General features: G+C 47.1%; 1 protein-coding gene across 4 annotated transcripts in view; it reads left to right on the top strand.

Annotated features, from left to right (window-relative positions):
* Bicc1 (BicC family RNA binding protein 1) overlaps window positions 1-10,978 on the top strand; it is a 228,400-nt gene extending 217,422 nt beyond the window's left edge. For 3 of the 4 annotated variants that reach the window (XM_031348533.1, XM_031348532.1, XM_031348535.1), the window contains 3 exons: window positions 913-1,073; window positions 2,614-2,713; window positions 8,391-10,978. In XM_031348533.1, the coding sequence (XP_031204393.1) occupies window positions 913-1,073; window positions 2,614-2,713; window positions 8,391-8,524 (395 nt within the window). In that variant the 3' untranslated portion in view covers window positions 8,525-10,978. Of the gene's footprint in view, window positions 1-912; window positions 1,074-2,613; window positions 2,714-5,690; window positions 5,771-8,390 lie in introns of all 4 variants that reach the window. The other variant, XM_031348534.1, reaches the window with a different exon arrangement.
* Window positions 10,979-15,564: the final 4,586 nt, after the last annotated feature.

Genomic DNA, 15,564 nt, shown 5'->3' with positions numbered 1-15,564 from the left:
CCCTCTCCCTGTCCCCCCCCCTCTCTCTCTCTCTCTCTCTCTCTCTCTCAGAATCCCTCTGAGGGACACATCCTTGCTGGGAGAGGATGTGGATCCTCACCAAACACAGACAGGAGACCAGCGTGGCCACATACCTCTGCTAAGACCCTCTAAAGTAGTATGCTTGGGTGTCTGGTAGGGTTCTGTGGTCCTTCTCCTGACCCAGATTGGTCTGTTGGTCTGTTGGTCTGGGAACCAACTATCAAAGCAATTTCCAGAGCCAAGACGGTCCTCTGTACTGCTCTGTTAGCAGCCTTCCCGGAAAACACATTTGCTCTCTTGTAAATTAAATCCAGGCACCGTGGCCTCACCGTTGCCGATGGTACAGGAGATGCCCCATTTGATGGACTTGATGCCCACGTGCATTCTTCAAGGCAATGGGATGTGTGTGTGTGTGTGTATCTGTGTGTGTGCTGTATGTAGTGTTACACAATTCCTCTGAGTGAAGAGGAGGTACAAGTTGGGTGACAGAGTGCCACCCTGCTCTCCGAAGCGAGCCTAGACCTGTGATGACTTCCTGTCCCTTTACCACGTCCCAGAGTTCCCTTCCGTCTCCTCGTTTGATTCCCATCAAATCTGCTATAAAGAGCAAAGGCTTAGGGAAAAAGACAGCACATGATTACTAAGTGCAGAGGCGCCGGTACTGACTTTCTGCCTCATTGAGTGCAACCTCAGAATGGCCAGAACCTTCCAACAGCAGTGGCAGCGGGCATCTCCTTCGTGAAAAGCTCACCCTGTGGTGACAGATGACCGTGCTTCACCCAGCCTGCGCTCCGCTCAGGCGAACAATGAAATCGGAACTGCTTAGCGATTAAGACTTTTAATTAAACCGCCTTCTCCTGTGGCCCTGACTGTCTCTGCTTTGCCTTCCAGGAGAGCCCTATCTAAGCAGCAGCAACTACGTGGACTGCATTTCCTCGCTGACAGGAAGCAACGGCTGCAACCTGAACAGCTGCTTCAAAGGCTCCGACCTTCCTGAGCTTTTCAGCAAGCTGGGCCTGGGCAAATACACAGACGTCTTCCAGCAGCAAGAGGTCGGCCAGCCTGAGTCTTCCTGGGGCGGCTTCGTTTGGGGGTGTGGGTGCAATGACCTCCGGAAGGAAGCCGCTAGTCTGACTTGTGGTTGTTCTTTCCTTTGGGCTTTTAGGTCAGGTCTTAGCTTTGTTCGAGCTGCAGAGGAAAATGCAGCTTCATTTCTCATTTAGTATAGCATGGAAAAAAAAAACAGAAGTAGAAAGTGGGGTTTGCAGAAAAGCACCCCATTCCATCCTTTACCATTTTAGCTAAGAAGAGTGCTCTGGGGTATAGATGCAGGGGGACTGGGGGTTTACAGCTCCCCTGAGGTCAGCAAGGAACTTTACCACATACATCTGCAGTCATAAGAGATATGCACCTGCGTGCGGGGCACATCCCCGCCAGTCACCAGTGTTGGATGTTAGTAATGGGGCAGATGGGATCTGAATTCACTGCAGTTCTCTTTCTAGTCCTGCAGGCTCCCTTCAAAATAAGAGCCCTGCCTTTGAGCGGTTCTCTTTTACAGTTTGTTGCTAAGGCCACAGGACACAGCTGTGCTATTATACAGCAAATTCTGTACCGTTCTTGAGATGGTCTACTGTGTTCGGTGACCGAGGACTTGATTCTCATGCACGGTTGTATACAACGCAATGGGAGATATCATCTTGTGTACACTTTGGTTTCTTCCTTTAACCGAAAGCTAACAAACATGCTTTCCATTGGTATCTTCCTATAATCAAAAGCCAGCAAACATTCTGTCCCCTGACAGATCCCATATCCTTCTTTCTTATCAGGTCACAAACGTGGTACAATATTTGTGTTGTTTTGTTTTTAAGCATGGCTGCCAAGAATCTCGGGGCTCCGCTTATCTTGGTGGTATCAAGTTATGGACTTAGTGTGTCTCCCGCTAACAATTACTCACAGTTCATCAGCTCGCCAATGTCTTTATTTGGTTTGTTTGTAGGTTGTTGTTTCTTTGAGGTGTTATTTGCTGGGTATGAGTGTTTTCCAGAATGTACGTTGGTCTGTGTACCACGTGTATGCGGTACCCACAGAAGACAGAGTTGGACATCAGCTAGCCTAGGACTGCAGTTACAGACAGTTGTGAGCCACCACGTGGGATCCTGGGAACTGAGCCAGGGTCCTTTGGAAGAGCACAACCAGTGCTTTTTTGTTTGTTTGTTTGTTTGTTTGTTTTTTGAGACAGGGTTTCTCTGTGTAGCCCTGGCTGTCCTGGAACTCACTCTGTAGACCAGGCTGGCCTCGAATTCAGAAATCTGCCTGCCTCTGCCTCCCAAGTGCTGGGGATTAAAGGCATGCACCACCACTGCCTGGCTACAACCAGCGCTGTTAACTGCGGAGCCATCTCTCTAGTCCCCACCACCCATCTCCTAATTTTTTTTTTTTTTTTTTTTTTTTTGGCTCTCAGATTGGTGCCAGCACCATCCGTATTAGGAAGTAGATGGAGTTAACAAATCACTCTAAAGACGGGTAGATTCCACGATGATAAATAGACATGTACTTAGCAGAGTAGCTATAGCTTGTGTCTGCTTTCCACAGATCGATCTTCAGACGTTCCTCACCCTCACAGACCAGGATCTGAAGGAGCTGGGAATCACAACCTTTGGAGCCCGGAGGAAAATGCTGCTGGCAATCTCAGGTGGATATACGTTGAACTCGTATTTTAAAATCTGAAAAACTCTCTGCCAGGAGTCTCAGCACGTGGGCGCGGGTTCCGCCCATCAGCTACTCAGTCCTCTGCGCGGGTTCCGCCCATCAGCTACTCAGTCCTCTGATACCAAGGTGGATACGATGCAGTTGGGGTGGGGTTCCCCTGGCCCACACTTCACTGATGCTGAGAACACCCTCCTACCTAAACAAGCCCCCCCCCCAAACAACCCCCCCACAGTCAGAAAGTCGGCCTTGGCGATACTGTTTCTTATAATAGAACTCCTCAAAAAAAACAATGTAGCCAAAATTGGCCTGTGCAGAATGTGAGACAAGGTGAGCCATTGAATCCTTTTAGCTGTTGTGTGATAAACAAGTTTGTGAGTGATTGTTCTTGATTGGATGCGTATACCCTGAGAGGAAATGAGCCCTCTGAGCCCTCTTGGTGTTTCTCCTCAGCTGGAGTAGCAGACTTAATTCATTATGACTCTTTTTTCAAATGTTAATTTGAGTCACAGGTGGAAGAACACTAGAATCCGCATCCCTAGTCTGCCTTGTGGGCGGGCCGTTGCATATTCATGTAGCACTCACTGGGGGCCGTGTGGTGACTGACGTCAGGGCGACGCGCACAGGGCATCAGTGCACCTCAGAAGCGTTCAGAGAGAGGAGGGCAAGACGTCTTTCCAGCAGTGCTTTTAAATGTCAAGTTCATGTGCGCCTGCCCCTCGCCAGGACAGTGTCACTAAATACAGGCAGAAGCCAAGCTTTCTTTGCTAGGGGACTGTGACTTTGCTGGCGGGGCCTGTGTGAGCAGAACAGTTGCATCTGGCTGGCTGATAGCCTTTCCAGACAGTGTCTGCTAATCACATCGGAAAGTACAATTCAACGCCCTTGGTGATTGGCCATTTCATTTAGCAGCATGACCAGTCCCACATGCTCCGAAGAAATCTCTGTCTGTGCCTTAGACCCCTCCACAGTAGTGTCTGTGCATTTAAGTTTCAGGACTCCCCTGTGGGGTGAGGGGTGGGGCACCAGCCTATTTTAGCTGTGTTCAGGTGGATGTGTAATTACTGATTAGTCATGAGCTCATCACAGTCCGCGTGAGGGGGGACAGTGGGTTCAGACAGGAGGCCTTGGGCTCTGCCGTGCCTGCTTGATTCTTGAGTCGGGGCCAGTTTCCAGATCTCTCTTGGCATTCTGGTTTGTCATGAATGTGGACGGCGGTGGAGACTGTGTGGCTCAACCCTCCATTTCCCAGACCTGTCCTTTCCGTGAAATCCATCCCCAGGCTTGATGAAAACAGAAAGCAAGGGAATGCATGGATGCGCTTAGCGGGCTGTTCCAAACCCTTGTCGGTTCCTTTAGCTGTCTTAGTGATGGCATTGCTTTATTCACTGTGATTCCATAGAGCCTCACCATGGAGTATTATATTCTTAAGACTCTCACATTAGATGCTCGCACAGTCTTTCATTGGTTTTCAAGCGAAACGGAGGTTCCGGTTGATAGTTGCCTAAGTCATTCGCTTATGGATACAGGCCAGCCCTTCTATACAGAGAACTATCTACCCCAGCACTCACTGCAGAAGACAGCTCCCGAACACTGCCACGGTTGGTAGGTGGGTCCTCAGACAAGCTTTTCTCTGGAATATGGCAATGCCCCTCAGTCAAGGTTTGAGAGAATATAAGACAGATGAGGTTTTGAATCCTCTGTTTTCCTAATTGTCCACTGCCTTGGGGTCTCTATTGCTGTGAAGAGACCACTATGGCCAAGGCAACTCTTATAAAAGAAAAAATTTAACTGGGGCTGGCTTACAGGTTCAGAAGTTCAGTCCATTATCATCAAGGTGGGAACATGGCAGCATCCAGGCAGGCATGGGGCTTGAGGAGCTGTTAAGTCTATATCTTGATCCGAAGGCAGACAGGAGAAAACTGTCTCCCATGTGGAGGGTCTCTAAGCCCACTCCCACAGTGGCATACTTCCTCCAACAAGGCCACACCCACTCCTACAAGGTCACGCCTCCTAGTAGTGCCACTCCCTGGAACAAGCATATACAAACTACCATATCGACTTTAGCATGTTTCTCTGAGGTCAGTGTGTGTGTGTGTGTGTGTGTGTGTGTGTGTTGGAGACTGCCTCTCCTGATGGGCTCACAGGTTCTCTTGCCTTTAGGAAGGGAATTAGGTGCCGGGGGACTGCTCCACGAAGATCATGGGTTCTTGGATCCAACTTGAGCGTGGTTTGCCATTACTAGGCCGAGTGCATTTGTTGTAACCGAATAAATCCCTTTCTTTGTAAGTTATAATGCTGTCATTAAGAAATTCTTCATTGAAGCCGGGCGGTGGTAGCACATACCTTTAATCCCAGCACTTGGGAGGCAGAGGCAGGCGGATTTCTGAGTTCGAGGCCAGCCTGGTCTACAGAGTGAGTTCCAGGACAGCCAGGGTTATACAGAAAGACCCTGTCTCGAAAAACCTAAAAAGAAAAAAAAGAAAAAGAAATGCTTCTTTGAAAAGATGCCTCTCCCAATTCAGCTTACCTGGTAACAAAGACGCCCCATCATAACCCCCAGGTATTCTACCCCAGATGGATGTAGGATAGCTGGGCAGCCCAGAGTCATGCTTGTCTTCCGGTTAGATGATTCGCACCAGATTCCTTTGCAGAACCATGCAGATTGCTAAATTTGTCCCCGGGGGTTTTTCTTCTGGTACGAGGTTTTTACCTTGGGGCAGAAAGCCTGCCATTTTAAAACCGTAGGAAATAAACTGAAGAGGTAGAGAGGCAGCCGAGAGAACAGATCTGATTTTATTTTTATTTTATTTTTTCCTTTTAAATCAGAAGATTCTGAGACTAGTTTAGTAAGTGGTGAGCTAGCTGGACAGACTCAGTGAGAGGCCCGTTTAGCATCCTGTTGACAAGCTTCCCCGCCACAGCCTCAGGTAGATCTAACATCTCCCGACCTATTCTTTTAGTTTGTGACTCTGTTCAGCTCCGCAACAAGATCCTGAGAGCTGCCAGGATTCTGTGACCCTTGGAATTTCAAAGAAAAAAGGTTGGTATTTTCCAGAAAAAACAAAAAAACAAAAAACTATGCCCCTTAGGGTTTCTAAGTCAAAAGAGGCAACTAGAGAAAAGAGCTTACAGATTTTTTTGTTTTTTTTTTTAAAGATTTGTTTATTTATTTTATGTATATGAGTACACTGTAGCTGTACTGATGGTTGTGGGCCATCATGTGGTTGCTGGGAATTTGAATACAGGACCTCTGCTTGCTCCAGTCTAAAGATTTGTTTATGATTATTATATCTAAGTACACTGTAGCTGTCTTAAGGCACACCAGAAGAGGGCATCAGATCTCATTATGGATAGTTATGAGCCACCATGTTGTTGCTGGGATCCGAACTCAGGACCTTTGGAAGAGCAGCCAATGCTCTTAACCACTGAGCCATCTCTCCAGACCCTGAGCTTTCGTTTTTTAATCTTAAAAATAACTAAGACCCTAAAATGTTGTCAGTAGGACTTTCCCTGACAACCTGTCTCAGGCAGGTTTGTTATTTTGTTTTGTTTTGTTTTTTCTGAGCCTCACATGGGTTTACTCTTTTAGAAACTACACCTTTGTAGACAGCCTGATATCCCCCCACAGTGATCATTGTCATCTTTCGGATGGCTAGCTGATGGAACCTTTTAAAAGCAGCTGAAAATTGCTTCACCTGTCCCCATGATTTTTAAGTGCTCCTGGCGCATGCTTCTCTGCTGCGGAAGAATGTTCAGCCCCCTTTCCTTACTTTTTCTTCTCTGTAATATGAGAACAACCCCCCACCCCCGAGTTCCTACCTTAGCCCTGTGAGGAAAAAAACAGAGACCAAAGGTGGTCTTCTCTTAGTTTGGTCCCATCTTAATCTGAATTTTGAAGTTTGGTGTCTGCTGGCTTCAAAATACAAACAATTCAGCTTCTTAGAAGGAGTGCCAGATTCTGTAGCAACGTGGAAGCCACCACCATGTCACGTGTGCCAGTGTGTGCACTGTTCGTAGAGATGTCTTACCTCTTCACAGATTTCAAACTATTACAATTCCTGGATGGATTGGGGACACTGCGGTACAAACGAAGGCTCTGTCACTGGTCATATCTAAGTGGTAATGTCTCTGGTGACATTTTCCACTACCACGGGGGCTTTAGTTACCTATGGTCATGAAACCCAGTGTTCACTAGACCCTGCACTGCATCATTGTGTCAGCAAAGGACATCAACTTTTGAAAAACCAGTTTTTTCTTATCTGTGAAGTAGAGAGTGCTTGTGTTATCTGCCCCTTAGGGGAGACTTGATCAGTGTGAAGTAATTCTAAGGTTATCTGTCATCACTTCTAATGCAACAATATTATCTTTTCTCTAAGAACAGCGTGTTAACAAAGAGAGGTATCTCCAAGGTTGACTTGACCCTTACAGGGCAGACGTTTGCATTCTGAAAACAGTCAGGGGAACGGTTAAGGTGTGTGGAGTCACCTTCCAGTCCTCAGCAGACAGGAGAATGGCTGACTGGCACTCCTTACCCTCCTGGCTCATTACAGACCCAGTTGTTCTCACATCCGAAGACTCCTCAGAGCTCCCATGGCTCACGGTGTCACCGCAGAATTCCAAAGATGATGCATATAGAGGGGGGGTGGTTGGAAACGGAGCCCCGTGCAGATCTGAGGTGTTGAATCTCCTGCCCGAGTCCACTGACCACAGACAACTTCAAGCAAGTCAGTTTTATGCCCCCCTGATTATTGAAAAGATGAGCAAATTGGAGAGATTGACATTTGGTGCTTCTGAGAAATCCTAAGTTGCTGTTTCACAGTTCCCCTGGCATGTCTTCTTAGAGAGTTTTCTAGTGACACCAGGGTCTGTCACACGGAGTGGATGCCTAGTCACATATTGCCTGCAATAATTGCCTGTTTACCTTCCTGTTGGGTTCCGTACCACCATGTGAAAATCAGCAGATATATTTCCTAAGGACTCGGGATCCTTTGAAATCAAAGAAGGATGTTTTATTTTTTCCCTGACAATTTAGACTTCGGTATTGTTTTTAGGTAATAATTTTCTAAGCCAGTAAGATCTTTACTAAGTCGATGGGGTTTTTTGTACAAAGCTCTCCTTTGTGGCTAACAGGCTGCCATTTGGGAAGCACAGGCTTGGTGCATGGGTGTCATTGTTGGGTGGTGGTTTAATTCTCTCCTGGGCAGCCTTCTGGCACCAGAGTCCCTCTCCATGTCTGACTGGCCTGCCTTCATGTTTCTGGTGTTTGCCATGGAGTGAGAGTGTGTGTGTGTGTGTGTGTGTGTGTGTGTGTGTGTGTAATTTATCTTCTCATGCTTAAACTATAAATGTGCCTCTGACACTCTGACATTCGGCCTAGCAAAACTGTCTAAGATGGCTAGGGATTTCTGAGGGTTTTACAAACCATAACAAACACCATTTGCCCCTGTTTCCTAGGCATACAGTAAGTGTCCCCCTCACACAGCAGGCTGTGTGACGTTCAGAGATGCTCTCTATCAACTAGAATGTCTGCCTTCTGCCACCGACAGAGCTTTCCCCACAAAACCCTCTACCACCATCCTCTGAGCTCCGATAGGCAGGGCACCTCTCCACTGACCTGCTAACAGCTGGCTCTTTCTCTCTCTCTTTCATTCTTTCCCTAGAGCTCAGTAAAAACCGAAGAAAACTTTTTGAACCGCCAAATGCATCATGCAACTCCTTCCTGGAAGGTGGAGCCAGTGGGAGGCTACCCCGTCAGTATCATTCAGACATTGCCAGTGTCAGTGGCCGCTGGTAGCGGTACCTTCTGGACAGGCGCCTGCTCTCTGCAAAGGTGGACACGCTACGTGGACAGTCTTCACTGTACTCGTCCGTCCTTGGCACTCTGGGGTGTCTGCTATCAGGACCAAAGCGTTGAATTCGCACCTGTACTTCATGGCCAAAAAAAAAAAGGAGAAAAGAAGACAAGCTAAGTGTCTCATGTTCTCATGTTGCCATAAAAGCAACCAAAGGGGAAAGTGCTTTTTTTAAACTGGCAACTGGACAGAATTTGCAAAAATGAGGGTAGGGCTTTGTTTCTTTCTATTTACCTATATTCCATATGCACTGATTTTTTTTTTCTTGGTACCTAAAATGAAGGAGAATTTTGACATCTGGGATGCCAGAAAACTTCGAAGTTATTTTCGTTGGCTTGAACTGTCTTTGGTGTTTGGGGATTTGAAGAAAAAGATAATCAAGGTATAATTTTCTGCTTTAAAATAATGACTGAGGTCTTCCAGCACTTTACATGGTCTAGTTGCTCCTCCTGTGGAATCTGTCTGTCATCTCTGTGTTTCTGGTATTGGTACACTTTTCCCTGGCTCTATCACATGTTTCTTTGAAATGGTACTGGACCTTAATTAGTTCCCATGCAGAATTTCCTGTACTGTTGGGAAATGTGGGCCACTTGGCTCTGGACCAAATTCAGTTCGTTTGTGTCAACATCTTAGGAACCCTCAGCCATGACTGCCATCACTGGCCAGGTACAAAAGACAGACCAAATGGACTTTGCAAAACTAACTCTACGCCGTTGGCATAGTTAGCTGCTGTCTATATTACTAAATTTCAATGGCTGTCTGAAGGCCAAGGGGCTGGTCTTTTAGTATACTGCCACTAAAGGACATTTATTTATATCAAACTTTTATTTTTAGATATTATAAGCCTACAGTAGATAACTGATGAGATTGATATTTTCTAGAGATTTATGGTAGAGGTTGAGCTGCCTTCATAACTGGAGCCCTAGGTTGTCACTTTATTTAAAAAAAAGACAAGCAACCATTTGACGAGACAGCATTGCTGCCATTATGGAGAGAAGAGGCCCCGCCTCCTTACCCAGTCACTCCGCCCACTGTGGGTCCTGGAATTTTCCCCAGAGTGCCTTTGTCTGCTTGTAGTCTTCTTGGATCAGTTGGAAACATAGAAAGGGTCCAGGGGACAGCTTATCCAAGAGCTAAATTCTGAAGGGGGAGAGGGAAAAAAAAAAAAGCTTTCTACATGGCCAGATTTATTGTTGCAATCTTATACTGTGAAAGTCCAAGAGATTAGCGAATATTATTGCCCGTCTTTGCAGACCATACAAAGGTTTTCAGTCCAATGAAGAAGACCACTCAAGTGCCTTTCTCTCTTCAGAGCTATATTCTTACCAAATGTATACAGTTTTTTGGGGGAGGGAAGGGACTTTTCCCATAGGGCATGTTGTCAGTTACCTTTAGTGATGTGTTTATGTTAATATGTTAAGGCTTCCTGTGTGAAATAAAAACCCCTCCCTCCTGTTCTTGGTAGAGAGGAGTTGGAGGAGGATGCACACAGCTGGGTGCCTGTACAAATTTCGAGGTACGAAATACTAGCCTGATAGTGTTTTCTTTCGAGGCTCATTCTGGTCACTAAAAGAACTGAAGCAAATTTTATGCACAGAAAAAGTTTTCGCTTTGAAAACATTAGCTACCTGGAAGCATAGAGGATGACAATGAGCTTGCCACCGCGGTAATATCTACCTGGCATCAATCTCAGCCTGACCGCAAAAGGATACAGAGTTGAGTCGCTCCCCGTGCAAGCATGGCGTGGCCATCCCGTGCCCATGTGCTCAGAGGACTACCCGAGGCTCATCACATACCCGGTTGACCGCCACAGAGGAACTCAGTTCTCCAAATTTTGTTGTTTTTCTTTCATTAAAGAAGAGAAAGTCATTAGGAACTCAGTGTGGACTGGGCGGTGCTTTTGCTAAAGGGAGGAGAGGAACCAAAAAATATTCAATAGTAAGCTGGTTTAGGTTGTATTACGCAGCGCTTTGATTTTACACCAAAGGGAAACTGTCCACTCCAACTTGATTAAATAGGGAGGCTAAGAAATAATTAAAAATAATTGAAAACACTGGAAGGTTTTTCTCCCTTTCTCTTGATGCAGCAAAGGGAATATGGCACCAGGTTGTTGGGTGTTCTTTGCCATGCACGGAATATTTGGGTTGTTCAAAGTAATGTTAACTTTTAGCCAACCTGGCTGTTCTCATGATTGGTGATCTGTAACTATGGAGCAGACCCAGATTGTATTTTGTGTGTGTGTGTGTGTGTGTGTGTGTGTGTGTGTGTCCTTGTCCTTTTTATCACTTTTTAAAAACCCATGAGATGGGGATCAGCATTGAAAGTGGGGATTTTTTTTTCTAAAGTAATCATTACATGAGAAATAAATTTATATAACCCCTTTGTATCGCTTTCTACATGGGATGTGTCTCTTCTCTTTCTTTAAAACCTTTCCACCTAGGCTCCATACTTGTCTCTGTCTCCAGCAGAGTGGGAATGTGCCCTCAGCAGAGTTTAGTCTCCATCCCCTCTCCTCTCACCATCAATAGGAAGCTAATGGAATTTATTTCAGCCAGTGAATTTGAGAGTGGTAATTGGTCCTTTTCTCTGCCGCTGGCCATGGGTATATACAGGAAGAGTAACGTTGGGATAAGCTTGTTGTTATTCTTTTGTTCTCTAGTAAGGACTCAGCTGGGACCGCTCAAGTGGGTTCCATGCTCACTTGGACTGAGTCTGACCCTGGCTTCCTTACACAGACTGTTGATCTGTCCAATGGATGGTCCTATGGTGATATGACCTGAGATTCAAACCAGCCTCATTCTCAAACTGAGATTAGAACTAAGCCTGAGGTGTGGCTAAAGATTTAAGAAACCCTAGTCTTTGGCGCCCTTACAGTCTCAGGAACATCTCCACGTGAATTGTGTACGTCAACAATTCTTGGTAATTATCTTGAGAACAAGGGTTCTCTTGTATGACTAAAACCTTACAAGTGGCTCAATGAACAAATCGATGCCCATTCATTTTTGATGCATATAGAATTTCTTATATAGGCTATATATGTGGCATCCCATAGTCAGGGTCCAGTAGTGAATGAAACAGAATCCCTTGGGCTGGCAAGATGGCTCACTGGGTAAAGGTGCCTGCTACTAAGACTTAACGACCTGAGTTCAGTTCCCTAGCTGACTCCTACAAGTTATCATTTGACCATTACATCCAAGTGCTATGGCATGTGCACTCTCCCCACACTGGATGGATGGATGGATGGATGGATGGATGGATGGGTAGATGGATGGATGAGTAGATGGATAGATGGGTTGGTGGATGGATGGAAGGATGGGTGGATGGAAGGATGGGTGGATGGAAGGATGGGTGGATGGAAGGATGGGTAGATGGATGGATGGGTAGATGGATGGGTGTGTGGATGGATGGATGGAAGGATGGGTAGATGGATGGGCAGATAGATGGAAGGATGGGTGGATGGATGGGTGATGGATGATGGGTGGGCAGATGGATAGAAGGATGGGTGGATGAATGGGTAGATGGATGGATGAGTAGATGGTTGGATGGGCAGATGGATGGAAGGATGGGTGGATGGATGGGTGGGCAGATGGATGGATGGATGGATGGATGGATGGATGGATGGATGGATGGGCAGATGGATGGATGGGTTGGTGGATGGGTAGATGGATAGAAGGATGGGTGGATGGATGGATGAGTAGATGGATGGGTGGGCAGGTGGATAGATGGATGGAAGGATGGGTGGATGGATGGGTGGGCAGATGGGTAGATGGATGAATGGATGGGTTAGTGGATAGGTAGATGGATGGAAGGATGGGTGGGTGGATGGGTGGGCAGATGGATAGATGGATGGAAGGATGGGTGGATGGATGGGTAGATGAATAGATGGGCAGATGGATGGGTGGGTGGATAGATAGAAGGATAGGTAGATGGGTATGTTAAAAAAGAGAATAAAAAACACCCCCATGTCCTCAGTAAGTTGGCATTCTGAATGGAAAAACAGAGCTGGTGAGCATGGTTTGAGTATGAATCAAGTGACATTGTCTAGAGAGATCCAAATGCCTCTTTATTCCAGATGGAGAAGGTACCTACAGACCCAAAAGGACTGCAGCTAAATCCAGCTTGTTGAACCAGTGAGGTCACTGGGGCTACTGGCGGGAACACGGGTGATTCAAGGATAGCTTCATCACTGTCCCACAGCACCACCCACAGGACCGCTAGCTCATGGGCAGCTACACGGCTGAACAGGTCTCAGCCCCAGACGGTGTTTACCTCTCTCATGTGCTCTCATGTGCTGCCCTAAGATGCTGGACAGCAGAGCAGAATGGAATGGCGATTGGTGTCTCTGTTTGATGGTCTCTTGACTCCCCGTCTACTGCGCGTAATTATTAAAAATCAGTCCACACTGATGCTACTCCAGGAACACGGTCTCCCCTCAGTAAATGCCTAACCCACAAAATGCCCACTCAAAGAACTCAAAACTCAATTGATATTGATTCAAGCTGCCCACCTAGACTAGACAAATTGCCCTGTGTTATTCTATTGCTCTTCTATGATATTCGTAGCTACCTGTGGCTATTTCAGGCCACGTGGATCTGAGTGTTCGTCTTCCTCCATCTTTCTCTGTCCATCTCCCCCACTGTCTCCCTCTCTCTGAAACTTTTAGCTCCACCTTTCTTTTCCATGGCCCAATCATAGGCTCTAATCTTCTATTTCATTTGACCTCACGGGCATACGGATAGCAATCTACACTGTCAGGGCGGGATTGTCAAGGACCCCATTATCATTGACATCAGCTGTCAACTATACCGTTCTCCTTCTGCCTCATCTTCTGTGGGACATCATAACCAGTCTGCTTCATGATGGATGATGGCCACATCATCCCAGGGCAAATCCTCCCCGCTCCCCTTACAACACTGGAACATCTCTACCTTTTTGTTTTGTTTTGTTTTGTTTTTCGAGACAGGGTTTCTCTGTGTAGCCCTGGCTGTCCTGGAACTCACTCTGTAGACCAGGCTGGCCTCCAACTAGAAATCCGCCTGCCTCTGTCTCCCAAGTGCTGGGATTAAAGGCATGCGTCACCATCGGCCCACATCTCTACCTTTTTACACGAGCCTCTGGAAGTGCTCTGGGGGGAGAGCTTTCTGGAGCTTTCTAGACCCATGGTTTCAGATGCCAATGATTTGTTCCCAATTCCCCTCCCCCTCTTTCCAGTTGGGCAGTTTTAATTATGTTCACAAAAGAAGGGTGTCACTGAAGGGCTGTGACACCCCTCAGAGTTATGCTGTGACCCCAATTTTCTCCGGCCGTGCTCTAGGCTACATTGTGACGTGTGGAAGTCAAGTTTACCATAAGGTGACTTTGCTGTCACTGGTGGATGCTCAAGGCATGCTGTGGTACTTGGGACTTAATTCCAGATGTGTAGATGGTAGACAGTGGGCTCTAGATCTCTCTAGATGAAACTGTCCTCTGGGAAATCTATCCCGACCTGAGTGCTTATTACATACAGTCCGATGGGTTAAAAGGCATTTAACCTAACAAGATGTTATTTATGCAATGTGCCGTCTGATTTTAGGCCTCAGTTCTCCTACCAACCTGCTCCAGGTAAGCCAGCATACTTTCCGAAAATAGCCTCGAGGAGGACACCAGGTAACCTAGCCACGAGGTAAAGACTCTGGGTGTCAAGTCTGAGAAGGATGAAGTTAGATATTACCTCTAGAGCAGAATACTCCCTACCGGAGAGACCTCCCGGGTAAAGCCGAAATACATACCTTTGTGGTGTGACTGATGGGGCCAAGGGACACTGTCAGTCTAGGCACAGGGTCATGTGTTAGAACGGCGGGTCGCGTCAGAACATACCACTCACTAGGCCCAAACAGTTCCACGTGTAAGAGGTTTCATTGAGAGGGAGAGAGGGGGCAGTAGCAGAAAGAGAGGAGGGGGAGAGAGAGAGAGATGGAGGAATGTTCCCCGTGTGTGTGTGTGTGTGTGTGTGTGTGTGTGTGTGTGTGTGTGTGTGTGTATACATATACATATACATATATATATATATATGGGTTCTGACATAGTAGCTTCAGGTAAAGGTGGGAGAGGAGCCCAATGGATTCTGGGAATATGGTGGCTGTTGCCCTGGCAACAGGTCTGTAGACCCGCCCATGCGTCACCACAGGCTTTGGATGCTATGATGCTAACACAGGGTGTATAGCGAACAGCAAGTCCGCAGCAGCTCACCATTATTACTAAGTCTTTCTTTTTAGTAAATGTATGCTTCTTTCCCTTCCTGGAAACTTGACATGTTCACCTGCTTCCATCACGAGAAGAAGACTACTGTCTGAATGTTGGGAAAGAAACCGAAACTCAGTCAAGTACTGAAAGGGTTAACTATCTGCCTCATTGATAAACACTCAGAGCATCAGTGACAGTCACCATCCAGTGTATCTCTGGGGGGGCGTTTTCAGAGAAGACAGAACCGAGGCAAGAAGACCGGCTCTGGTAGTAAATGGTGCCATCCCGTGGGTTGGAAGCCCAAGGTAAATTAAGCTAAAAGCCTTTGAAGGACTCTGGCCCCTTTCCCTGCTTCCTGGTCCACTGAGCTGTTGTGGGTCAAAAAATGGGATACCACATCCACTCGGGGCTAGGGCTGCTGGGCAAGGCGGGACAACGAAAGTCTGATTGTGTGCACCCCCACAGCACCGCCCAGAGGACCCCGTTCCAGGGGTGGGGAAGGAATAGTCTGGGGTCCCCGCGGAACCTGCTGGAGTTGGCTGGGGTCCACCAGCCTGCACACAGGCTGAGGACGACAGGTCCTCAAGCTCTCGGACATCCAGCTGTATGCTGTGGAAGAGCTAAGAACAGGTCGAGGGGCCTGCCGGCAGACCCTGGCCCCTGGGGCCAAGGGAAAAAGGCAAGGATGAGAGAGCAGCTCCAGCTTGTTACCGAAGGGACTGAGAGCCCTAGGCTCGCTTAGGCGGATGGCCTGGGTTGA

Source organism: Mastomys coucha, unplaced genomic scaffold, assembly GCF_008632895.1.
Source record: "Mastomys coucha isolate ucsf_1 unplaced genomic scaffold, UCSF_Mcou_1 pScaffold3, whole genome shotgun sequence".
NCBI lineage: Eukaryota > Metazoa > Chordata > Mammalia > Rodentia > Muridae > Mastomys > Mastomys coucha.
The sequence above is the reverse complement of the archived record's forward strand: the minus strand, read 5'-3'. Positions and strand labels throughout refer to the sequence as shown.